The 26939-nt window shown below is 39.2% G+C and overlaps 1 protein-coding gene across 12 annotated transcripts in view; it reads right to left on the bottom strand.

The window, feature by feature from the left end:
* The window catches only part of CNOT4 (CCR4-NOT transcription complex subunit 4), a 153013-nt gene that overhangs the window by 61511 nt on the left and 64563 nt on the right, over positions 1–26939 (bottom strand). For 11 of the 12 annotated variants that reach the window (XM_006088316.2, XM_006088318.2, XM_006088317.2 and 8 more), the window contains exons 2-3: positions 19256–19521; positions 6432–6629 (exon numbers count right to left, since the gene is read on the bottom strand). In XM_006088316.2, the coding sequence (XP_006088378.1) occupies positions 6432–6629; positions 19256–19429 (372 nt within the window). In that variant the 5' untranslated portion in view covers positions 19430–19521. The remainder of the gene's footprint in view (positions 1–6431; positions 6630–19255; positions 19522–26939) is intronic. The other variant, XM_023753503.1, reaches the window with a different exon arrangement.

The following is a 26939-nucleotide window of genomic DNA, read 5'->3' as shown; positions in this document are numbered from 1 at the left end:
ATGCCCATCAGCAGATGAGTGGATTAGAAAACTGTGGTACATTTACATACTGGAATATTATGCTGCTGTAAAAAAAGAAGGAACTTTTACCATTTAGAACAGCATGGATGGACCTGGAGAGCATTATGCTAAGTGAAATAAGACAGTCAGAGAAAGATTAAGTATCACATGACCTCACTCATTTGTGGAATATAATGAAAAACATACACTGATGAACAAAAATGGATCCAGAAACAGAGAAGCACCGAATGGACTTGCAAACCTCAGAGAGAAGGCAGAGGAGGGCAGGGATATAAGAGATCAACCAAAGGACTTGCATGCATGCATATTAGCATAACCAATGGACACTGACACTGGGGCAGTGGGGGCTTGTCCTGGGGGTGGGAGTGGCCGGGGAGGGGTCGATGGGGGAGAAAAGGAGACATATGTAATACTTTAAACAATAAAAAAAGAAATTAATAAAAGATAAAAATAAGAGTTAGGTATATCATGAATGCATAAAATATATGTAGATACCAGTCTATTTTATTATTTACTACCATAAAATATACACAACTCCAATGTAAAAACTTAAATTTTTCAAAACATGCAAACACAGACCATACATAGTGCCATTCACAGTTGAAAGATGCAATGTTAAATCATAACTGCATAAAATTAACTGCAGCACATATTGTACTACTGTAATACTTTCCTAGTCACCTCCTGTTGCTACTGTGGTGAGACTAAGTATTACAAGTATCCACTTAAAATGCCATGTGATGCTGCTAATCTAATCATCTCTGTGTTAGCAGTTGTCTCTCCAATACACTGGGTATCAGTAAAAAGTGATCTCTTGAGCTTCTTGCTTATTTTCCATTGTGTATAGTGCAATACCATAAACAATAAGTAACACCATGGCACCCATATGAAGTGCCACTAATGATGCTGGCAGTGCTCCCAAGAAGCAGAGAAAAGTCTTGTCTTTACAAGAAAACACTGAAGTGCTTGACATGTGTCATAGACCGAGGTCTGCAGCTGCAGTAGTCCGCCATTTTGAGGTAAATGAATCCAGAGTAAGGACCATGTAAAAAAAAAGGAAAAGAGCCCTAACCTGTTTGGCTCAGTGGCTAGAGCGTCAGCCTGCGGACTGAAAGGTCCCAGGTTCGATTCCGGTCAAGGGCATGTACCTTAGTTGCAGGCACATCCCCAGTGGGGGGTGTGCAGGAGGCAGCTGATCGATGTTTCTCTCTCATCGATGTTTCTAACTCTCTATCCCTCTCCCTTCCTCTCTGTAAAAAAATCAATAAAGTATATATTTAAAAAAAAAAAAGGAAAAGAGATTTATGAAGCCCATCAGCACTTGCAAAAAACTTTGCACTTCTGAAAAATAATTTTTATCTTGTATTGAAAATGCAGCTTTTATGTGGGTACAGGATTGCTGTAAGAAAGGCATACCTATAGAAAAAGCAAAGTCATTATATGACAACTTAAAGCAAAAGAAAAGTGAAGAAACTAAAGTTAAGAATTTTTTTTTGATATATTTTTATTGATTTCAGAAAGGAAGAGAGATAGAAACATCAATGATGAGAGAGTATCACTGATCAGCTGTTTCCTGCATGCTCCCTACTAGGGATAGAGCCTGCAACCAGAGCATGTGCTCTTGACCAGAATCGAACCTGGGACCTTCTACTCTGCAGTCCAACACTCTATTCACTGAGCCAAACCAGCTAGGGCTAAAGTTAAAGAATTTAATGCCAACAAAGGATGGTTTGATAATTTTAGAAAGAGGGTTGGCTTAAAAAAGAAGTCAAGATAACAGGAGAAGCAGCTTCTGCCAACCAAGAGGCAGCAGACAAGTTCCCAGATGCCATTAAGAAAATAATTGAGAAAGTGTATCTGCCTGAAGAGGTTATAATACAGATGAAAATGCCCTATTCTGGGGGATGGGAACTCCCATTTCACCCAGTGATCCCACTTCTAGGAATATATTCCAAGAAACCAGAAACACCAATCAGAAAGGATATATGCACCCCTATGTTCATAGCAGCAAAATTTACAATAGCTAAGGGGGGAAATGCCACAACAGGTATTAGTAAACAGGGAAGCAAGCACCAGGATTTAAGGCAGGAAGTGATAGGCTAACTCTACTGTTTTGTACAAATGCATTCAAGTTTACAATCAGGCTGAGAATCGAAGATGGCGGCATAGGTAAACACCGGAGTTTGCTGCCTCGAACAACCACTTCAAAAATACAACTAAAAGTCGGAGCGGACATCAACCAGAACCACGGGAAGACTGGCTGAGGAGAGTCTCTTCAACTAGAAGCAAAAACAACAGCATTCCGACGCTCAGCGGAGGCGCAGTGTGGAAAACTTAAAGGTACGGCGGTGCGGTGGTGAGGGTGCGCGCGCAAAGCGGGCTGGCGGCTGAGGGCGTGATTGTCGTTTTCAATCAGGAGCGAGTCTCAGACTCTGGGCTACAGATCCGGGCGAGTCTCTAGGGACCCAGACTCAAACGGGAGAAGCGGGACTGTCTGGCTACGGCCCCTCCGAGGTTTGCAGCGGTTGTGGGGACAGAGAGGCAGAGACCCGGGAGACGGACTGAGAGCGGCCATAGCTGCTCCCTCCCCCCGCCCTGCTGAGCCCGCCCCGCCCAGGCCCTGCGCACGGCCATTTGCCGACCGCCTCAGGCAAAGGCTGGAATAGCGCCTCCCCAGAAGACAGACGTTTTCCACAGCTGATTCCTACAGCCAGTCGGCCTGGTGGTCAAAACCCTCTAGTGTTAACTACAACAATTAAGGCTTGACTAGAACAAGACTGCGCACAGAGACCACAAGGGGGTGCACCAAGAAAGCATATAAGATGCAGAGACAAAAAAACATGACAGAAATGGAGGATATGGAGCTAAGAATCGCAATTTTGAGGGCTTGCCATAAATTTGTGCAGAGCCTCACAAAAACTAATGAGACCCTCGATGCTACGATAAAGAAATTAGAAAGTAAGCACACACGGACTGAAATAAAGAATATTATACCCAATAGCAGACCAGAGGAGCACAAGACTCAAACCAAAGATTCGACAAAAAACACCCAATTGGAAAAGCAAAATGAAAAAAGAATCCGAAAGTGTGAAGATAGTGTAAGGAGCCTCTGGGACAGCTTTAAGCGGTCTAATATCAGAATTATTGGAATACCAGAAGATGAGAGACAGCAAGATATTGAAAACCTATTTCAAGAAATAATGGCAGAGAACTTCCCCCACCTGGTGAAAGAAATGGACTTACAGGTCCAAGAAGCGCAGAGAACCCCAAACAAAAGGAATCCAAAGAGGACCACACCAAGACACATCATCATTAAAATGCCAAGAGCAAAAGACAAAGAGAAAATCTTAAAAGCAGCAAGAGAAAGAGGCTCAATTACCTACAAGGGAATACCCATACGACTGTCAGCTGATTTCTCAACAGAAACGTTGCAGGCCAGAAGGGAATGGCAAGAAATATTCAAAGTGCTGAATACCAAGAACCTACAACCAAGATTACTTTATCCAGCAAAGCTATCATTCAGAATTGAAGGTCAGATAAAGAGCTTCACAGATAAGGAAAAGCTAAAGGAGTTCATCACCGCCAAACCAGTATTATATGAAATGCTGAAAGGTATCCTTTAAGAAGAGGAAGAAGAAGAAAAAGGGAAAGATACAAATTATGAACAACAAATATGCATCTATCAACAAATGAATCTAAGAATCAAGTGAATAAATAACCTGATGTACAGAATGAACTGGTGATTATAATGAATCAGGGACATAGAAAGGGAATGGACTGACTATGCTTGGGGGAAAAGGGGTGTGGGAGATGCGGGAAGTGACTGGACAAAAATCATGCACCTATGGATGATCTCAGTGGGTGGGGAGTGAGGGTGGAGGGTGGGGTGGGAGCTGGAAGGAGGGGAAACAGGGAAGCAAGCACCAGGATTTAAGGCAGGAAGTGATAGGCTAACTCTACTGTTTTGTACAAATGCATTCAAGTTTACAATCAGGAATGCCCTTATCTATAAAACTGCTAACCCCCACCTTGAAGGGAAAAGACAAACAGAAACTGCCGGTCATTTAGTTGTACAACGAGAAGGCCTGGACAATGAGAACCCTTTTCTGGATTGGCTCCATCGATGCTTTGTCCCTAAAGTCAGGAAGTACCTTGTCAGTAAGGAACTGCCTTTTTCAAGCTTTTTTGATTTTGGACAATGCCCCTGGCCACACAGAACCCCATCAGATAAACAGTGTAGATGTTGAAGTGGTCTACTTGCTCCCAAACACTATGTCTCTTAACTCAGCCTCTAGGTCAAGGGTCACAAGGATCTTTAAAGCTCATTACACACGGGACTCTCTGGAAAGGACTACCAATGCTATGGAAGAGAATCCTGGTAGAGAGAACATCATAGGAAGTCTGGAAGGTTCTACCACTGAAGATGCATCATTGTTATAAAGAAAGCTGTGGAAGCCATCAAGCCCAAAAGAATAAATTCCTGCTCAAGAAAACTGTCCATATGTTGTACATGACTTCACAGATTTTATGACGGAGCCAATAAAGGAAATCACTAAAGAGGTTGTGAATATGGAAAAAAAAAAAGGTGAGGGATGAAGGGTTTCAAGATATGGATCTTGGAGAAATTAAAAAGTTAATAGACATCACATTAAAAGAATTAATAGAAGACGACTTGTTGGAGGTAAGTGCTTGCAAACCAGAGCCAGACACTGAGGAAGAAGATGTAGAAGCAGTGCCAGAAAACAAAGTGACATTAGATAATCTGGCAGAGTGTTCCAATTATTCAAGAATGCTTTTAACTCCTTATATGACATGGGCCCTTCTATGACACAGCTGAAACCAAGAAGGAAGAAGGATTGGTACCGTACAGAAACATTTTTAGAGAAATGCAAAAGCAAAAAAGCCAAATAGAAATTATGATGTATTTTTCCACAAAGATACACTGCATGTGCCTGCCTCTCCTGCCTCCCCTTCCATCTTTTTTGCCTCTGCAGCCCCTGAGAAAGGAAGACCAACTCCTTCTCTTCCTCCTGCTCCTCCTCAGCCTATTCAGTGTGAAGGTGATGAGGATGGAGATCTTATAATAACCCACTTCCACTTGAATAGTAAATAATCCTCATATCCTACAGTTAATAAACTTCTCTGCTGTGATGTGCGTCTTCGTGTGAAAAATGTTTTATACTAACGTATTTGCTGTACACATTAGTTTTCTATCTCTTCTTTAGAATCTGTGATTTGTTTTTATTTACAATATTCTCCCTTATCATCTGTGAGGGATGATTCCCAACTTACTTAGCATATTCGTTACAATCCTCCCTTTGATTGGTATCATGATGAGCATTACTTCTAAATCAGTGGTTCTCAACCTTCCTAATGCCGCGACCCTTTAACACTCCGGTGTGGGGTGAATTTCCCGCCAAAATATAAGATTACAAATTGAACATAATTAAAGCATAGTGATTAATCACAAAAACAATATGTAATTATATATGTGTTACAATCGGCCCGAGTTTACACGTGTGAAAGGGTTGTTCGACCCCCAAAGGGGTCGCGACCCACAGGTTGAGAACCGCTGTTCTAAATCTTTTCAATGGATACTTAGGCAGATCCCCAAAATCCAGCTCTCTCCTACTGAAGTAAACACTGGCTATCAATCAGCTTCCATCTGCCTCCCCATTAATCTGGTATATCAGAAACTAAAAATTAGTAGATGTATATTCAAAGGTATCGGACTAAAGTTATGAGTTCAACATTACCCTAATAAGGCTGGTGGTGGAAGGAGAGAAAAGATGTAATAAACAAAAGGGTTAAGATCTCCCCTGTCCACAAACAAATGACAAAGAACCTGGTCCACTATATTATTTTCTTTTCATCAAATTCTTCTTCTTTCCAGAAAATTGGCTTGAAATGAATCAGTAAAGAATAATAATACAGTATAACAACAGTTCTATAACTGTTCTATAAATAAGAACTACTATTGGGACAAGATTTAAAAGAATACAGATCTCTAGCAGGTTCATGTAACTGCATCTCCACTGTTGGTCCTTATAAAGCTATAGAAAGTAGTTGCGTCACATGTTAGCCTTAACAGCAAAACAGTACTATTATCCAAGTTTCAGATTATTACCACTAAAGGAGACTTTAGAAATCTAGTACAACTGCCTAGTTTTACAACTGAAGAAAATGAAGGCAGAAAAGATTTTAAAACCTACTTAAGATCACAATTAGTTATTGGTTTCTTAGTGATTATTTAAAAATATTTCCCATTTTCTCCTAAGTTTCAATATTTTCTGTGGAATTCTGCAGTTGGGCAGGGTCAGCTCTTCTTTCCCAATAAGAGAAGCAAAAAAAAAAAAAAAAAAAAAAAAAAAGAAATGTGAAGTTGAGAGAAAAAATAGAAGAGGACTTACCTCTGGGTCTGCTAGGCGCTGAGACAGACCTACAACAAAGACGAGGTTTTTTTGTACAACACGTACACTTGCCAAATGTTTGCGATTTTCTGATATTTTCTGTTTTCTCTCGTTTTGTTTCTGTTTTTTCTCATTCTTTATCCTTTGCAGTTCTTCCTGGGAGAGTGGTTTATAAACTGCTGGGTCTTCTGGATATGGCTTTAAGCATAAAACAAAGAAGTTAGCATTAAATAAATATAAAAACTATACAAATAATTATCAAATTCTGGATGATGGATAAGTGGTTATTTGTTACATCTCCCCTTTTCTGAATCTTTTAATTGCTTAAAATATTTTTATTTAATAAAACTTAAATGTTAAATAACAATTTTAAATACTTGTTTTTTCTAGCTTAGCACTACTTTTAGTGCTAAAACTTAAACCATTTCTAAAATTAAAGAAAACACACACACAAAACAATCTTGGGATCACTTAGCACACAGTTTACAGAAAAATTAAAATTCTAAGGTACTGGGTATGAGGCAAAAAGTATTAAGTTTTCTCATCTAAGTATTAGTTTATGTATTACAAGCAACAAATATTTAATGAAAACCTACTATATGCTAAAAGATCAATGAAGTACTTGTTTTTCAACACAGTCCTAATCAAAGAGAAACACAGAAGGGGAAATAAATATAATACATAGAAACTCTGGCTCAGGAGTTTGAATTTAGTTTCAATACCTACTAGCCATGTGGTTATAGGCAAGTTAATCAAACTCTATGCCTCAGTATCCTCACAAGTAAAATGAATATAATCTTAAAGGCTGGTCTAAAGATAAAATGACACTCATAAAGCAATTATTATTATGACTGGTACATAAATATCCTCAATAAATAGTAATTATATTATTGTAATCTTTTCCTTTTAAATCATTACAGTATTGCTTTTACTAGTATTCCTATTATTAATGCCAATACTACTGGATAAGAGCTGTGAACTCACACTGCCTGGCTTTGAATCTTGGCTCAATCTTTACTCTCTCAGAAACCTTAGCTAAATTATGTGACCTGTCTGCCCTAGTCTTCTCTTCTGTAAAATGAGTCACAGTACTTTATTCAGAGGGTTTTTGTGAGTTAAAACAGATAAACACATTTATAAAGCAATTAAGACTGTGTTCTGCACATTAGCATTCATAAGTCAGTTACTACTAATAATAAAAACAGTTAATAATAAATAGAAGATGGGACACATTAAATACAATATCTAAAACTGGATATGAAGAGATACCAAAAATGGGAACCACAACTGGTTGGGAAATTGTGCCTGTCAGAATACAGGAGTAGGGACCAACAGAAAGGATGCCATCAAGAAAAACAGTGGGAACAAGAAAGAGCAGAAGAAATATCCAAAACCCTGCTATGCCTTTAACAAAAAGCACTTTCATCTTTTCATGTATAAGTGAAAACAAAAAATGCTCAAATTTGTGATCACACATTAATAATGAAGGCAAGTAAGAAAGTGAGATTTCGCCCTAGCAGGTTTGGTTCAGTGGATAGAGAGAGCTTTGGCCTATGGACTAAAGGATCCTGGGTTGATTCTGGTCAAGGGCACATGCCCAGGGTGGGGGCTTGATCCTCTGTAGGGGGCGTGCAGGAGACAGCCGGTGAATGATTCTCTCTCACCACTGATGTTCCTATCTCTCTCCCTCTCCCTTCCTCTCTGAAATAAAAATATAAAATAAAATAAAAAAGAAAGTGAGATTTCCCTCTATGTTCCTCAATTTATACTAATAATATCTTAAGGTCTCCCAAAACCCCATTCTTAAATATTCAGGTATAACTGGTAGTCCTACAAGATATAAGCACCCATATCATTAGATTTCCACTTTAAAAATCCGAATCTATTTGGCATACTCCAACTTACTTTTGAGTGAGAGGCATATATAACAGCCAACTCCATAATTTATCTGACTTTTGCATGGCCTAAGAACTTTCAAATATAATGTTAGTACCACACATTTTAGGGCCTCAATAAATATGTGCCAAATGAACACCAAGTTAACCTCTAGAACTGAAATTTCAGTGCTGCTAATTTTCTTTAAAAACACACACAACAAAAACTTATTTCAAAATGGTCTCTCATTTTTATTTAGGGAAACAAATGATTAATGATCTATTACAGTAAGTTCAATATTGTAATCAATGATGTAACCTTTCCCCATTTAAGTTTTCTCCCTCTCTCCACTCACCTTTCTGTGCCTAATAATCTCCTTTCAAATCTTTATCTGCCCAAATGATTTTAATTCCATGAAACTATTTGAGCTATAAAGGCACAAATTAAAAATGAACTACATATAAAGCAATTAAAATACCTTTCCATAGGATTATTCAAATTTTTCATTTGCACATGGAAAAGTTGTTTTCTACCACAGGATTTCTGGCTAGCTCTTTTTGGAGTGTTTATCACTAAATTAATTTGAAAGCTGTTGCTCTGTATTAACATCTATAGTGATAATCCTCTCCATGAGTGGATCAAACATGTGCATTGCTCCTATCCTAGTTCCACTTCAAAGAGTGGTCCATGCACTGTGTTTTACCAGTCTATGATAAGAAAAATACAAGAGTTGAGAATAAACATTTGGAAGCATTTATAACAATTTAAGATTGCCACAAATTTATGGACGTCATCAGTGGACTATGCAGAATAAGATGTTTATCAGTGTGGTTATAATTGAACTTAGGTCGTTAATCACAGGACACAAGCTGGGAACTAGGCATGCATAATAGGGCCTTGTATTGGTCCTCAACATACTTGGGGCATGGGAAGAGTGTGTGTGGGGGGGAAGGGGGGCGGGGGGCGGGGGAGGGGGTGTTACAGTTTCAATTCTGATTCTTCATCAGAGATAGTCTGAAAAACACTGATGTAACTTTTCTGAGACTCAAATTCTTCTGTAAATATGAAGGATTTGACAAGTACTCACAGTTTTTTTTTCCTTTGCTAACATTCTCTGATATTGTAAAATCCTGATAAAAGATTATGCAAAGTAATGTAAAACCAAAAAATGCATAAACACACACAAAAAAGGAGGCTGATAAGTACCAAAATTAAGTTGCAATATCAACTCTTATCAAGTGTATCACTGATGCAACACTGGTTATCCTAGTCTTTCTTCTATGTCTTTGCAAGTTTTTGTCAATGAAAATATAATTCCATTAGGCTTCAAAGTAAACTTTGGTAGAAAAATAACTGCCTTATAATGTAAAAAACAATATAGGAGAACAACAAGACAAATTAGTTTGCTATGATTTACCCTCCATAATATCTCGTATTACAGCAACTTACAGAAAGTTATAATACTAGCTTTTTTCATCTTAATGTATCTGTGAAACTACATTTCTGTTGATAGACAATATAAAATATGCTTGTTTACTCTAAACAGAAAGGCAAATATACACAATCTTATTGGCCTTAGGTTGCCTAAAGTTTTCATAAAAAGTTAGGAATGCATGTATTCCATGACGCGTCCTCCTCCACACACACGCCATAAATATCTGTTCTATGAATCCAATGATAGAAAATTAATAAGCTGATACAATGAGGTAAGGAAAGGAAGTAAACCAAAGATGAAAGATGAAGCATGATTTTAATAACGGCAGAAGAGTGTGACTCATGAAGCCAGTAACAGTAATACTAAAAATAAATATAAAGAAAAGTACATCTGGTCTACTTTTTGACTGAAACACATAAATTAAACTTTATTTTCTAGGAATATAGCATCAAATGAAAAATTACAAGCAGAAAATTTTTCTTTAAAGATACTACTGTGTATTATATATCAAACTAATGCTAAATAGGGTGCCTGTGAAGAAGCATTATTAATGTATAAAATATTTTAATAGTGTTAATTTGGCAGTAAATTGCCAAACTACTAATTAAGATGATTTATAGTCTCTAGTGTAATCACTTAATTTCTTTCATATGTCTAGTATGTTCCCACTTTTATTCCTAATGTATTTACATATGTCTTCTCTACTTTCTAATCAGACTTGCCAAAAGTTCAATTATTTTATTGGTCTTTTCAGAGAACCAGCTCTAAACTTTATTGAAATACTTCTTTTCTTCTACAGGGTGTCCCTCAAAATTGTATACACACTTTGAATAATTATCAATTCCAATGGGTTAAATCTGAAAAGAAACAAACATCAATTGAGCGATAAAAAAATGTATGTGTATACATTTTTTGGACACCCTATATTTCATTAAATTCTGTTTAATCCCTATCTTAATAAATCCCCACATTTATTCTTTTTATGCTTTCTTAACCTGAAAATAAGTTCATTTACTTTTGTTCTTTGTTTCTAATAAATGCAGTCACAGCTCTAACTTTTCCTCTTGCTAAAGACAGTGAAAAACACTATAAAGAACTTTAAATCAACATCTTAAAAACAATAATGATCTGCAATAGAGAAGTTGCAAGCCAATTTTTGGATGAGAGTCAAAATCCAAAGAGAAAAGTGAAAAGTCTGAGTAACAACAAATAGGGAGAGAGGGACAAATGGGGGGAAAAGGACAGCATTCAAAGCCGAAACCAACCAATCTTAGAGATGATGTGCACCTGGGAAACCAAAAGTCCTTTACGCTTGGCCTAAACAAAGACTTTAATGCCTGAAACATCCCTGATGCCAATGAATATAGGACCCCCCCAGAAATCAAATCAAAGCCTCTCTAGAGGATAGCAAATCTACTCTGGGCCTTGGAGAACCAGGAAATAATTCAATGACAACAACCAAGAAGCAGGCATAAGAAATCACACATATCTATAATAATAAAAGCGTAATATGCTAATTAGACCGGACAGCCGAACGACCTTTCAGATGTCCTTCTGGACGAAGCCGTGGCTGAGGGGGCCTAGGCAGAGGCAGGAAGGGGCAATCAGGCAGGCAGGCAAGTGGTTAGGGGCGATGAGGCAGGCAGGCAAAGTGGTTAGGGGCAATCAGACAGGCAGGCAGAGCGGTTAGAGGCGATGAGGCAGGCAAGCGAGCAGTTAGGGGTGATGAGGCAGGCAGGCAGGCAGAGGTGGTTAGGGGCAATCAGGCAGGCAGGCGAGTTGTTAGGGGTGATGAGGCAGGCAGGCAGAGTGTTTAGGAGTGATCAGGCAGGCAGGCGAGTGATTAGGGACAATCAGGCAGGCCGGCAGAGGCAGTTAGGGGTGATCAGGCAGGCAGGCAGGCAAGCAGTTAGGAGCCAGCGGTCCTGGATTGCAAGAGGGATGTCCGACTGCCGGTAGTCTGACATCTCCTGAGGGGTCCCAGATTGAGAGAGGGTGTTGGCCGGGCTGAGGGACCCCCCTCCCCATGCACAAATTTAATGCACTGGGCCTCTAGTAAAGAAATAAAGTTAACATGAATGACAACCAGCAGGAGAATTCCTCACAGACCAGCTACTAGAATTATTGGACACAGATTTTAGAACGTTTAAATAAATATATAACAAATCAAACCCTGACCTCCTGATTCATAGGTTGATGTTCAACCACTGAGCCACCGTGGCTGGGCACAAAACATTATTTTAAAAATCTTTAAAACTTATAAAAATGATAAACCTTATTCATGAACTAGATAAATCAACATTTTTAAGATGTCATTTTCCCCTCAAATTGTTCTGTTTATTCAATGCAATCTCAATTAAAACCAAGTAGACTTTTTGTACAAAATGACAAACTTATTTTAAGAACTTGTATGGAAATGCTAAGGACTTACTGTAGATACCCAAAATAAATTATCCTAATATATAAAAAGCCAGGGGCCGTCACAATGGAAACAACTGGACAGACGACTGAGCAACAGGCTGCTTGGGGCGTGCAGGCCAGCAGGGGGGTTAGTGAGGGAAGACCAAATGACTGAACAGCTATGGTGCACACTGCCACCAGGGGGCAGACGCTCAACACAGGAGCTGCCTAGCTGCAGTCACTTGGCAGCAGCGGTTCTCGGGTGACACACCCCAGAACTAGAGAGGAGGGAGCCTGATTCCTGGTGATTCCTCTTGCACTCCGGGACCCCTCAGGGCAGCAGTTCTCAACCTGTGGGTCGCGACCCTTTGGCGGTCGAATGACCCTTTCACAGGGGTCGCCTAAGACCATCCTGCATATCAGATATTTACATTACGATTTATAACAGTAGCAACATTACAGTTATGAAGAAGCAACAAAAATAATTTTATGGTTGGGTCACAACATGAGGAACTGTATTTAAAGGGCCAGAAGGTTGAGAACCACTGCCTCAGGGGATGTCGGAGAGCTGGTTTTGGCCCTCCCCACAGGCCAGTCCAAGGGACCCCACCTGCCGGAGGGACTCCACTCACTCTACAGATGCCCTTCGAGCCACGGTGCCGGCCCAGGTGCGGCAGCCGGGAAGGGACACAGGAGGTTGGCTCCAGGGCATGTCCAGCCCGTCTTGCCCCGTCCTGCCCCGCTGGCCACCACCCAGGACCACCTGCATTAGTCCCTGCACCGGAGGGACTAATTATTTCCTTTGAATGTGCACGAATCCGTACACCAGGACACTAGCAAAAAGAATAACAAACTTGGAAGATTTATTATACCAGATTTGAAGCCTTAGAGTAATCAGGAAAGTATGGTATCGACATAAGGATAGATGTAATTATTAGTGGATGGAATACAGACTCTAGAAACAGATGGGCAATTGATTTTCAAGAAAGGATCCAAAACCATTCAACAGTGAAGAGAGTTTTTTCTAGAAATAATGCTATAACAATAGGATATCTGTATGGGAAAAAAAATCTCAACCCTTCCCCCATATTTGAACCATTGTAGTATAATGTGACTACTTTTCTGTACAAATATTTTGTGTCTCTACAGTTATTAACTGTGTTTTGTCTGATTATATTTCTGTGTGTTTATTCAACCATCAAATCTCCAATTGCTGAAATGGCCTCACAAGACATTTCTTTTGAAAAATACCAAATATTCTTTATCTGGGGCACAGCTGTCATCTTTCCACATTATCCAAGAATCCCATTGCTCCTCCGATCTGTATACCTTGCCCCATGTATTGTTCTTTCTTCTTCATCCCCTCATGTTGGTGGGGCATATTCTCTAGTACAGCAGAGTCCCCAGAGAGTGTGTATGAAAGGTAAAAAAAATTGAGACCTTTCAGGCCTGAAAATGTTTTTGTGCACCTTTTCCTTACACTTAATTAACACTTGACAATATATGGAGTTCTAGGATGAAAATAAATTTCCTTCAGAAGTGTCTGTCTTGCTTTTGAGAAGTCTGAAATGATTCTGATTCCTGGTCTTTTATGTATGACTTTTTTTTTTTTTTTTTACTTCGGAAGCTTGTAGAATTTATCTTCAGTATTCTGATATTTAAAAATAAAAAAGTCTGTGCCCGGCACTTGATGAGACTTCTTAATCTGGGAAAATGTTTCTCTGGTCCTAGGAATATTCTTCAATCATATTTTTTACAACAATTTTCCTTCTGTAATACTAGAACACAAACTTATTTGGTATTTAACCTCTTAGATTGGTCATCAAATAAAGCTTTATCTTCTCTCAAATATTCTATCCCCATTGTATTTTTGCACTACTTTTTAAGAGCTCTTCTCAACTTTTATCTTCTCTTTCCTTGAGTTATTTCTGCTATTGTATTTAACTTTCAATCATGATGCTTATTGTTCATTAAATTTTTAATACTATCCTGCTGCTGTTTCATGAATGCAATATCTTTTACTATTTCTGAGATTAAAATAATAATACCTTTGCTAAGGTTTTCATTTATTTGGACAGTCTCTGGTTTCCATGTGAGTCAATGTTGTATGATGCTATGTCAGTATACCACCTGTGTTCCCACATCTGCTATCTCCACCAGGTATTTTTCTCAGAAATGCTGCACTAAAACGATATACACAGACAGTCTAAAGAAACACTAGGTAGCCTATGCCATTATTTAAGAAAGCACTAATGTCCGTTTGATTCCATTAGGCACAACAACTAGCACCAAACAGAAGCACTAAACAATCTTGGTTTTTAAAACCTGCCATCTCTCTGTTTTTAAAAGCTATTAAAGCAAAGAGGCCCTTTCTGCAAACAGGCAGGTTTCACCTGGTGAGCCAAAATCAGGAGCTTACTTAAACTAGCCCCCTACCTGCATCTCCAAGTTTATTTAATGATGCCAATTTGGCATTTTAAAGTGGCTTCTATAGGCTCTCTCCCTGCAGGGTTGGACTGAAGTAAATGGTAGCTTCGTGGTCCTCTCCAGACTTCTATCAACCCAGATGGTTTTCCTCTGTGTTAATACAAGTACTGAGGCTGGTCTCCAGAGAAATAAATACTTGCTGGTCCCTAAGACATGCAGCTTCACAAATATTGTGCTTAGTGTTCAGCACATTCTCTGGCAAGGCTAAGCCAGGTCTCAGTCTCTAAGACTCTGTGTGTGGACTACATTTTCTGCTTTCCATGACCCATTCCAGCCATGAGACAGATACAAGCAAGGTCTGGTAGTCAAGAGATGAAGAAGAGAGTCTGGAAGCTGTGGTTCCACTAAGCCTACAACAACAACAACAAAAACTCTGAAAATTTACTCCTGGGTTTTTTTTAACACTACCTACCCCAATAAATGAATGAATGAATGAATGCCTCAGTTAAAGATTATAACTTGGAGACCCAAAAGGAGGTCATCTAATATTTTTTCTATATGGATTTTTTCTATAAATGTTGGAGAGCCTTGGTACTCATCCTTAGAAAATCTCTCACCTTTTCTATTGACCCTCTCTTTCTTATGATCTCATCAAGAATCATTATCTATATATATAAAAGCCCAGCAAACGAACGGCAGAACGACCAGAAGACTGGTCGACCAGTCGCTATGACGCAAATATTCCTGTCTATTCAACAGCTCAATGCAGGAGCTGCCCCCTGGTGGTCAGTGCGCTCCCACAGTGGGAGTGCCGCTCGGCTGACCGGGATGAGCAGCTGATCCCACAGCAGAAGCAGCAGCTAGCAGGCCCAGGGTGAGGCAGAGTCTCTGCACCTATCAAATACCCGAGACAATCCAGACTCTGGCCTGACCCCACCAGCTGATGCAGGCCTTCTAAGATGTGTTCCAGAAAGAGCACGGGGAGCTGTCTTGATGGCTGAGGATCCTGGAGCACGGCTGCCCTGAACATCCCCAATGGTGTCACCGACCTGGCATCACACATCAAGGACATTCACCGAGTGGCTTTGGGATGCAAAGCTCTCCGCCAGATTCCTCCAGGACACAGAACATGCCTTTACCCAAGACATTACCCTGAAATGTCAGCTCAGACTAATTTCCTCATCCAGCAGCTGCTCAGAGGGCAGGTCCACAGTGCTCAGCTGAAATGAGCAGCGCTCCCACAGCAGGCCGATCCCCGAAGGCCACGCGTCCCCCCGCCCACCACCAGTGCACAAATCCATGTACCGGGCCTCTAGTTTTAGAAATAAAATTCTATTTGTTGATAACTCCCAAATTTATATCTCCATATCAGAAACAAACTTGAATATTCCCGTCTATTCAACATATTCAATTAGATTTCTACTAGGAATTTCAAACTTAAATATCAAACTGATCAGTTAATGGCTATTTTTTACTTCTAGCTGCTCAGTCCAAACCTTGTAGTCATCCTCAATTCTTCTACTTGTCCTGCAAAAGAAGACTAAACTTTATGAATCTTCGTATGTCTGAAAAATGTTTTATTATGCTTTCACATCTGAAATTGAGAATTCTTTATTCAAAGTTATTGTCACTCAAAAATTTGGAAACACAAATTTCTCAGTCATTTTCTTTTCTATGGTTGTATAACAAAAACTCTGGTATCATTTTATTCTTCTTCCTTTGTAGTCATGTATTTCTCTCTCACAAGTCTTTAGAAATTTGTCATTATTCTCGATACTCTAAAATTTCACAATTAAAATAAATAAATATATAAAAATAAAATTTCACAATTATATAAAGTTGTTGATCTTTTTCAGTCATCTTGCTTCATACTCACAGAGCCCTTTTAAAGACAACTACTTTTCATCATGAGAAATTTTCTACTTTAGTTCTTTATTTCTCCCTGTCCATTCTTAGTTCACTGCTTCTGAAACTTCTGTTAGCAGATTAGAACCAATAGATCTTTTTTATGTTGCTTCACTTTTCTTTCATCCTTTCTCTTTTTTTATTTTTTGCACTATATCCTGCAAGAAAATACTCAACACAATCTTCCAATTTACTAATTTGATCTTGAAATATATGCATTCTGTTCTTCAGCCCATCTATAAGATTATTCATTTTCAAGATCTCTAAATATACTTTTAAAAAATGTTCTTTCTACATGAATATGTCATTCTCTCTTACCTCTTTGAGAAGTACCAAGGACACTTTTAAAGGTTTTTTTTTGTTTGTTTACTTATATTAAGTTCTTCTATTTACTGATTTTTGTGCTTCTCTTTTATAATGTTGGTTTTTCTGAAATGTCTGTTGACTCTTATTTGTTGTACATGTTTACATGTAAGAATTCCGTCAATCAGTCTATAAATGCTATTTGTTTACTACAGGATGCTCTTTCATGACTGCACAGAGGAGAAATTCCTGGACGGGTATGTCAGTAATTCATCTTCTGACCATAGGCAACCCAAGTTCCTCTAGGGTATTTCTATCCCAAATTTATAATCAATGTTCCAGCTAGAGAGCATTTTCTCTCCCATGTGGTGTAAAAGTTGGGCTGGACTCATATGCTGCTCGAACCCCATCCTCAAACAACTACACCGATATTTTTCATAGGATATTGAAGCACCGCTATTCTTACCTTTTTGTTTTCCAGCAGTTTCTCCTGAATATGTTTTTTAGCTAATGCTTCTTTATTAAAATTGATCCCAATGGCCTTCTGTCATTCATATTCCTCACACTCCCTCGTTCTCCCAAGAAGACACACTTTATTGATAACCAGCTTTGCTAAAGTTAGTTTTATTTTAATCTTTAATTTATTCTACTTTTTTCTCCACTTTCTAAGGATATGAGGTAATTCTAGGTAATCCCTTAAAATTGAAATGAATTTCTTTGCCATTTCCCCAAATAACTGATTTTTGTCTAAGGACAAGTTAACAATTGGTCTTTTATTAAGACTCTACTTCATAACCATACAAAGGGAGAGAGAGAGAGAGAGAGAGAGAGAGAGAGAGAGAGAGAGAGAGAGAGAAAATGTCATGAAGTCAATCACATTCACAGCTTTAGAGTCTTGGGTTATCCTGAAAGTTACCACTTTCAACAAAATAGTTCAATATGAACATCTTCTTGTGAAATGACCAGGAACTAATTTATAAAATATGACTGAATATTTTAAACCCATTACCACAAATTTATTATAGATTTTAACCAAAGCTAATGTTAAGATTTTATTTAAAAAAATGAAATGATATACATTAAATATACATTATAAATATCTATTACATGTTATATATACTATATATGTGTGTGTATGTATATATATACACTATATTAACACTTAAGTAGATTTGTTTTACATTCATGTAATGTATATTATATAACCACTATACTTTTTTAAAAGCTAGATAATGTATTGCCTTCTAAAATAAAATTCCTCTGGTAAGGAAATTAAAAATTTTTTTAAAAAATAATCTAGGTATCTAAAACACATTTCTGCTTCCTCAAAATCTGGTAGTAATTAACATAAGAGCTCTTTCAAATGGATACATAGAAATAAAGGTTTAAATCATACAGACATTAAAGAGAAGGCAAAAATAAATAATTGCATGAAGCACTAAGGTCACAAATAAAGTCCTTCAAAACAGAAATGCAGTGATCCTACTCACCCTAATAGATCATTTACTATACTCTGTCGCACCACCTGCTTATTAAAACAACAAAACCCAGAAAATATTAAAAATCATATTTAAAAATTTTTTTAATATATATATTTTATTTCAGAGAGGAAAGGAAAGGGAGAGATAGAAACATCAATGATGATGCCGAACCGGTTTGGCTCAGTGGATAGAGCGTCGGCCTGCGGACTCAAGGGTCCCGGGTTCGATTCCGGTCAAGGGCATGTACCTTGGTTGTGGGCACATCCCCAGTGGGGGGTGTGCAGGAGGCAGCTGATCGATGTTTCTCTCTCATCGATGTTTCTAGCTCTCTATCCCTCTCCCTTCCTCTCTGTAAAAAATCAATAAAATATATTTAAAAAAAAAAAAAAAAAAGAAACATCAATGATGAGAGATAATCACTGATATGCTGCCTCCTGCTCACCCCCTACTGGAGATTGAGCCCACAAACTGGGCGTGTGCCCTGACCGAGAATCAAATCATGACCTCCTGGTTCATAAGTCGACACTCAACCACTAAGCAACACTGGCCAGGCAAATCACAGATTTTTTTAAAAGAGTTAGAAGAGACTCAAAAGACGTATTTGAATCACAAACCCATATTACCACTAGTTAATGTCTATGGAAAAGTTTCTTCAAAGGCACAGTTTCCTTACGTGTACAATGGGGATAGCATTATCAGCCTAGAATTATCATAAGGACTCAAGAAATGAGTTACTTTCTGAACCAAGACTTCTCTCCTATTCTGTACTAGAAAATTAAAGTATATCCCTCACAGATGTACTATTGAATGTGTTTTTCCAATTTTATACCATCCTATCCAAATTCTTTGTCTCTCTACTCCTAATCCTCTTAAGCAGACCAGACAAACTGAAGGTCAACCAAGAGGTTATGTGACTTAACCAAAGTCATATACTTAGGAAACAACAAAGCCAAGAATTTACTTACTCATACATGTACAAAAATTATTTAAGTATTTACCTTTCTACATGCAGGACAAAGCCCATTTTCATCAGTGCGAATTCGATGCCAACAAAATCGGCAAATCTGGTAGCCACAGGTGCAAGGGAAAAAATTGATATCATCTATCTCCAAGGGCTCCATGCAAAGAGGACATTCCACAGGGTCTTCCTTCGCATCAGGACTGCGAGACATCTTCACGTTTATTAAACAGCAGCAAAAGTTTATAATAACTTAAGGGAGAAATAAGTTCAGCACTGATAATTAAAATGTAGAACTTCAAAGACCTGCATGAGAAGAAACAAAATATACTGTTTACTACTGGAAAACATAGGATTTTCAACAGTCAATAATCATTTATTAAAAATCTTAATCAGATCAATCTTTGCTATCATCTCAGAATAGATTTCAGAATGGAATCCTGAAATTTTTTGCAAGTCAAGAGAAAAAACCTGACATTATTAACTTTTTGGGGTTTTTTTTGTGTTGTTGTGTTTTAAATATATTTTTATTGATTTCAGAAAGGAAGGGAGAGAGAGAGAGATAGAAACATCAATGATAAAAGAGAATCATTAATCGGCTTCCTCCTGCACTTTCCCCACTGGGGATTGAGCCTGCAATCGGGGCACGTGCCCTGAACAAGAAAACAAACCATGACCTCCTCATTGGTAGGTTGACACTCAACCACTGAGCCATCCCAGCTGGGCAACTTTTTGAATTTAATTAAAAAACAAAATAACTTTCTTTTTTCTAGACAAAATATTTATTACTAACCTCATAGTAATCATATCACATTTGAGGGGAACAAGTATATATAGAAGCATCTTCGGCATTAAAACACACAGTAAACTGTCTTATCCTTGTCCTAAACACTAGTAATACATAATACTGCCACATAACTAAAGGAGCAAGATATCTAAAATGTATCACAATTTACAAAATAAGCCTAATGAAAAAAAAAAGGCTCAGTCATCCAAAATCACATGTTAATATCAAATCCTTACCAAAGAAAACAAAGGCTAGAGTAATTTAAAAATGCCATGTAATCTAACTGTTTACAATTAAATATGTATAATATGTCAACGAAAACTTCTGGGAGAATAGACACATATAAAACAAACCAACAAAAATTAAATATTGTATTTTAAAAAAATATTTTTATTGATTTCAGAGAGGAAGGGAGAGGGAGAGAGAGAGAGAGACATAGAAATATCAATAATGAGAGAATCATTGATCGCTGACTCCTGCATGCCCCCTACTAGGGATCGAGCCCGCAACCTGGGAATATGCCCTGACCTGGAATCGAACAGTGACCTCCTGTTTCATGGGTTGACACTCAACCACTAAGCCACACCAGCCAGGCAATAATTATCTTTTTAGATTATACAGAGTTGAAAAGTTTAGGTAACAATTTAAATTTAGGTTAAAGCCACTCTTAAAACATTAGGATGGAATCACTATTTTAGGTTAAAAAAATTATAACCTCCAAGATATAACAATGCAATCCCTATCAAAATAACAAAGGTTTGGTTTTGTTTTACATAATTTGACAAAATGATTCTAAAGTTGACATGAAAGAATAAAAATGCATGAGAGTTGCTTTGAAACTTCTGGGGGTGTGCTGGGAGAAATATGGGCATTTGCGCTATCAGATATTGAACTGTACTACAAAGCTACAATAATTTAAATAATTTGATATTGGTACAAATATGAACAAAAGGTCAAAGAAAATAAATTTTAAAATCTAGAAAAAGAACCATAAATTTACAAACTTTAATATTTGATAAAAGTGACATTACAAATCAATATGGCAAGGATGACCAATTAATAAGCAGTAACAGGTCCTAGCTGGTTTGGCTCAGTGGACTGAAGGGGCCTGGGTTCGATTCAGATCAACGGTATATGCCTGGATTGCAGGCTCGATACCCAGTAGGGGGCGTGCAGGAAGCAGCCTATCAATGATTCTCTCTCATCATTGATGTTTCTATCCATCTCTCTCTCTCCCTTCCTCCTGAAGTCAATAAAAATATATTTTAAAAAATAAGCAGTAACAGGATACTGGTTGATGTACTTGAAGAAAAAAAAAAGACAGTATTGCCCGGCTAGTGTGGCCCAGTGATTGAGCATCAACCCATAAACCAGGAGGTCATGGTTTGATTCTTGGTCAGGGAACATGCCCTGATCTCCAGTAGCGGGTGTGCAGGAGGCAGCTGATCAATGATTCTCTATCATCATTGATGTTTCTCTCGCTCCTCTCCCTGAAGTCAATAAAAACATATTTAAAATAAAATAAAAAACAGTTTATTTGTCACACTACCATCAAAATAAATCCCAAATGATCTGCCTAAAGAAATATACATTGAAATAAACTATTAAAGTGCTAGAAGAAAAAAATCATAGAATTTTCCAAATCTTGGGATACAGAAGGTCTTCCTAAGCAAAAACAGAAATTCAGAAGCCCTAAAATAGGGGTGGGCAACCTTTTTGTGAGTGCGTGCCAAAACCAGCAAAATCTCTGACTCAAAATTCTTCTGCGAGCCAACCCTAATTTTTTGAGAACATGTTACGCCTACTTGATATCTCTTAAGGTGTACGTATGTGAAGAACCTTGAAGAAATAATAAAATTCATTCGACAGACAAAAACACAGTATATGATGATGAAAAATACAGTTATTTTTTCATGTATACATGTACACTGATAGTCCGACAGAAAACTTTATGACTCTGTTTGATATTATCAGTGGGACTTTTGCTGCTGCATCACTGATGACAGAGATTTTACATCAGGTTTATATTTCGTGACCTTTAGAGATATGGACGAGCTACTACTTTCATCTGTCAGGCTACTCCTATTACGAGACTTAACAAAATTCATCACTGAGAACAAAGATTCACAAGCATATGTGAATGAAACCAAAACACTGGTCAGATCTAGGAAGGCAGGGAGAGTTAAGGCAGAGGCATAAAAATTGCTCTTCCCCTCTCTCGTCAATCCATGGCTATGGTCTTTAAGATAACTTGTTACGTAAAATTATTTACTTATCTAAGATCCACCTACACTGAATTTATCTGAAAAATAAAAAACTTGATATTAAGAAAAAAATTGTAAATGGAAGATTATAAGAGAGGGTTTTGCGTGCCAGCAAAAGTTACTGGCGTGCCATGTTTGGCACGCGTGCCAGGGGTTGCCCACCCCTGCCCTAAAATAAAGATATATGATCAACTTAGCAACATGAACAAAAAACACATAAAATTAAAGGCAAGTAACAGAGTAAAGGATATATACACTATATGTAATGAAGGGCCAGTGTGCGAAATAATTAAAGATATTGTGTAAAGCAATTTTTAAATGGCAAATAAGTCAAAAGAAAACATGAGAACAGAATATGAGTAGTTCACAAGAATTATAAATGATTACAATATATGAAATGGTGATCAACCTTTTCAGTTTATAAACAGTAGGACAGCATTTTCCCCACCAGCCTGCCAAAGAAGTTACTCTCCCCACAAAGTAGAAATTATCACTGATCTACGTGCCTCTTCCTTAAGAAGAAATGGGAACACAATGAATACCTTGCCTTAAATTGCACAGCTATTTGGTGGTGCAGCCTGGATTCATTCCATGAAGTCAACCCCAGAATCTGTGTTACAAACCACTTCCTTATACCACCTAAGAATCTGTCCTACATATTCACACATGTGCACCAAGTATTCTGATCCGTTTTACAGCATTGTTCATCCAAGTAGAAAACTGCAAACAATCAGTTGGGAAATCATTATGTAAATAATTATATAGTTATAATAAAGTAGATATGTGTGTGTTGTATCAGAAGATGTCTATTATGCAGTGTTTTTTACTATTGAAAAGTAAGTTAGAGACTAACATATTTGATTTGTTTCTCTAAAAAAAATAAAGCACTTGTAAGGTTATACACCAAACTGTTACCATATCACAAAAGACAAAAGGGAGGAAAGTAGACTACTAAGTTATTTTTTTGAAAAATCTGTATTATCTGAATTGTTACAACAAACATCATTTTTGCCATTCAAATAGCCAACTTAAAAAAGAGAAATTACTTTCATTTCATTTAGGAAAATTAAATATGACTTTTGTTAATAATTAGCAGAAAAATGAAATGAAATATCTTCCTATAATTATTTCAAAATAAAAATATTTAAAAACAAAGAAATCGGCCCTGGCTAGTGTGGCTCAGTTGGTTGGGTGTCATCCCATGCACAAGGAGGTTGCCGGTTTGATTCCCAGTCAGGGGCACATGCCAGGGTTGCGGGCTCTATCCCCCGAGTAGGAGGCATGCAGGAGGCAGCCGACTGATGTTGATGTTGTGCTCTCACATCACTGTTTCTCTTTCTCTCCTTTCCTCCCTCTAAAAAACAATCAATAAACTATTCTGAAAGAGAGGAAGGAAGGAAGGAAGGAAGGAAGGAAGGAAGGAAGGAAGGAAGGAAGGAAGGAAAGAAGGAAGGGAGGAAGGAAATATGTATTTATAAACAATTAAGGCATCTTGGTTTGCAGACCCAGTTTTGCCACTATCAGTTTCCTCATATATAAATTGAGAGGTCTAGAGCCAATCTAATGCTCCTCCAACTTGAATATCCAAAAACTTACCTATAGAAAATACAGACTCAAACACTGGTTCTACCAACAGGAAATTAAACTAAAATAATTGAGGGGTGCTGTCTACACTTCTAATATACTTTTGATTATAACATTTTATTTATATAACCACAGCTTATTAGAGTTTTAAGTGAAGTAATTTATGGGATGCTGGAAAGGAAACAATATACGAAGCTTATGAATTGAAAAGCTTTCTAGAAAGTAAATTACTATAAATTAAAAATGACATATTAAGGCTATGCTTTTTAATTGCTCTTTTAGTTTAAAAAAGTTGGGAAGAGGATGAATCTTCCAGTTTAGAGGGATAAAAGGGAAAAAAATAAAGACAAACTAGCAAGAAGTCCCTTAAGATGGTTAACACAAAACCAAATACATTTTGTACACTTCTAGCACCATGGAGAGATGCCATGCAAGCCAGTGGCCAAATGCCATGCATCACACAACTGGTCAAATATAGGAGAGAAATCTGATGTGGTAGAAACACTGGAACACCCAAGTAAAAAAACTGACTTCTGTCTCATCTCTTCCACTAAGTATCTGTATGATTTTGGAAGACACTCAAAAGCTCTAAAACTCAATTTATTCATCTGAAAAAAAACTAAGAGACACAAAATTTAATGGAATTTCAAGTAGAGAGAAATTTCCTTTATGTAACCCCATTGAACTAAGCTTTTAAAATAAACTTTGAAATCAACTCTCTCCCTTCCAAATATCTTTGCCAGGATTTTCATTTAGGGAAGGGTAATTTTTATTACAAAAGCTAGTTAACTAATATTAAAATAAAACAATGATGCCGAAACCAGTTTGGCTCAGTGGATAGAGCGTCGGCCTGCAGACTGAAAGGTCCCGGGTTCGATTCCGGTCAAGGGCATGTACCTGGGTTGCGGGCACATCCCCAGTAGGAGATGTGCAGGAGGCAGCTGATCGATGTTTCTAACTCTCTATCTCTCTCCCTTCCTCTCTGTAAAATATCAATAAAATATATAAAAAAAATAAAAAATAAAAAAAATAATAAAACAATGAGTTGAAACAGTACGACACAGAATACAATAAGGTACAAGACACAGAAATAAAAGATGATTTTAAATGGAAAAAGGGAAGTAAAGCCAATGACTTTCTGGATGAGGTATGAGGGTGATAGCACAGAAGTGATCCATTTTTGATTTGGTAATTAATTTTGCCCAAAAAAATAGTTCCTTTTCACGTATACAATTAATCTTCACAATGACTTGGTAAAAACATACTATCCTATCTAATAATAGAGAATCATGGTAATTAACCGTAACTTCACTACCCTTCCCATTGGCTAATCAGCAAGATATGCAAATTAACTGCCAACCAAGATGGCGGCTGGCAGACAGGCAGCTGAAGCGAACATGAGGCTTGCTTGCTCCAGTGACGGAGAAAGCCAACGTTCCCCGCCTGCCTCCGCCCAGCTCTGAGCTGCTCTCTAAGCAACTATGTTGCAAATATAGAAGCTAAACAATCCCCAGAAACCTGCTTTCAGTCAGCCGGGATCTCAGAGCTGGAGTCACAACAAAGTTTCAAATACAGAAGGTAAACAAAGCCCAGATACCTGCTTTCAGCAGCCGAGGTCTCAGAGCTGGAGCCGAGCCTCAAAGCTAAAGCTGGCTCTGAGCTCCACTGACAGCCATAGAAGGTAAATAAATCCCAGAATAAAAAAAAAAAGAAAAAAAGGAGAGGTTGGGAGCTTCAGTCACCCGCCAGCCTGAAAACGGCCCTCAGCCCCTCACCCAGGCTGGCCAGGCACCCCAGTGGGGACCCCCCACCCTGAAGGGGGTGTGACCAGCTGCAAACAGCCATCATCCCTCACCCAGGCTGGCCAGGCACCCAAGCGGGACCCCCACCCTGATCCGGGACACCCTTCAGGGCAAACCAGCTGGCCCCCACCCGTGCACCAGGCCTCTACCCTATATAGTAAAAGGGTAATATGCCTCCCAGCACCAGGATCAGCGGAGCCACGAGGCCTCCCGAACCCGGGATCAGCGGAGCCGCGAGGCCTCCTGGCCCCTGGAGCAGCGTGACAGGGGGCAGCGCCCAACCCCCCTGATCGCCCTGCAGCTGTGTGTGTGACAGGGGGCTGGGCCACAACCTCCCTATCCGCCCTGCTCTGTTCGTGATAGGGGAAGGCGCCCCAACCCCCTGATCGGCCCTGCTCTGTGCCTGATAGGGGGGAGCTTCCCAACCACCTGATTGGCCCTGTTCTGTGTGTGACAGGGTGCGGCGCCCCAACCCCCCTATGGGCCCGCTCTGTGTGTGATGGGGTGGAGCCGCAACCTCCCCATCGGCCTTGCCCTGAGTGTGACAGGGGGGAGTGCCCCAACCCCCTGATCCGCCCTGCTCTGTGCATGACAGGGGGTGGCACCGCAATCTCCCATCAACCCTGCCTTGAGTGTGACAGGGGGCGGCGCCCCAACCCCCCAATTAGCCCTACCCTGAGCGTGACTGAGGGTGGCATCGCAACCTCCTGATCCGCCCTGCTCTGTGCATGACAGGGTACAGAGCCCCAACCCCCCTGATGGGCCCTACTCTGTGCGTGACAGGGGGCAGCACCCCAACCCCCTGATCGGCCGGTTCTGTATGTGACAGGGGTGGCACCACAACCCCCTGATCCGCCCTGCTCTGTGCGTGACTGGGGGTGGCGCCGCAACCTCCCCATCGACCCTGCCTTGAGTGTGACAGGGGGCGGCGCCCCAACCCCCCAATTGGCCCTACCCTGAGCATGACTGAGGGTGGCATCGCAACCTCCCGATCCACCCTGCTCTGTGCATGACAGGGGGCGGCGCCCCCACTCCCCAATCGGCCCTGCTCTGAGCCCGACCAGGGGCTGTGGGGCAGGCACCTAGAGATTGGTCTTGCCTCTTCCACCCGAGGGGTCCCAGACTGTGAGAGGGCACAAATGGGGCTGAGGGATACCCCCCCCACCCCCCACCCCCGCCAGTGCACAAATTTTTGTGCACCAGGCCTCTCGTCCCCTTATAAAAGACAAGTGAGGCCAAAGGGTGACCCAGCCTTTAAGTAATTGTTAAAGCCACAAATTGGAAGTA

Source organism: Myotis lucifugus, unplaced genomic scaffold, assembly GCF_000147115.1.
Source record: "Myotis lucifugus unplaced genomic scaffold, Myoluc2.0 scaffold_46, whole genome shotgun sequence".
NCBI classification, from domain to species: Eukaryota; Metazoa; Chordata; class Mammalia; order Chiroptera; family Vespertilionidae; genus Myotis; species Myotis lucifugus.
This window is presented reverse-complemented; position numbering and strand designations above follow the sequence as displayed.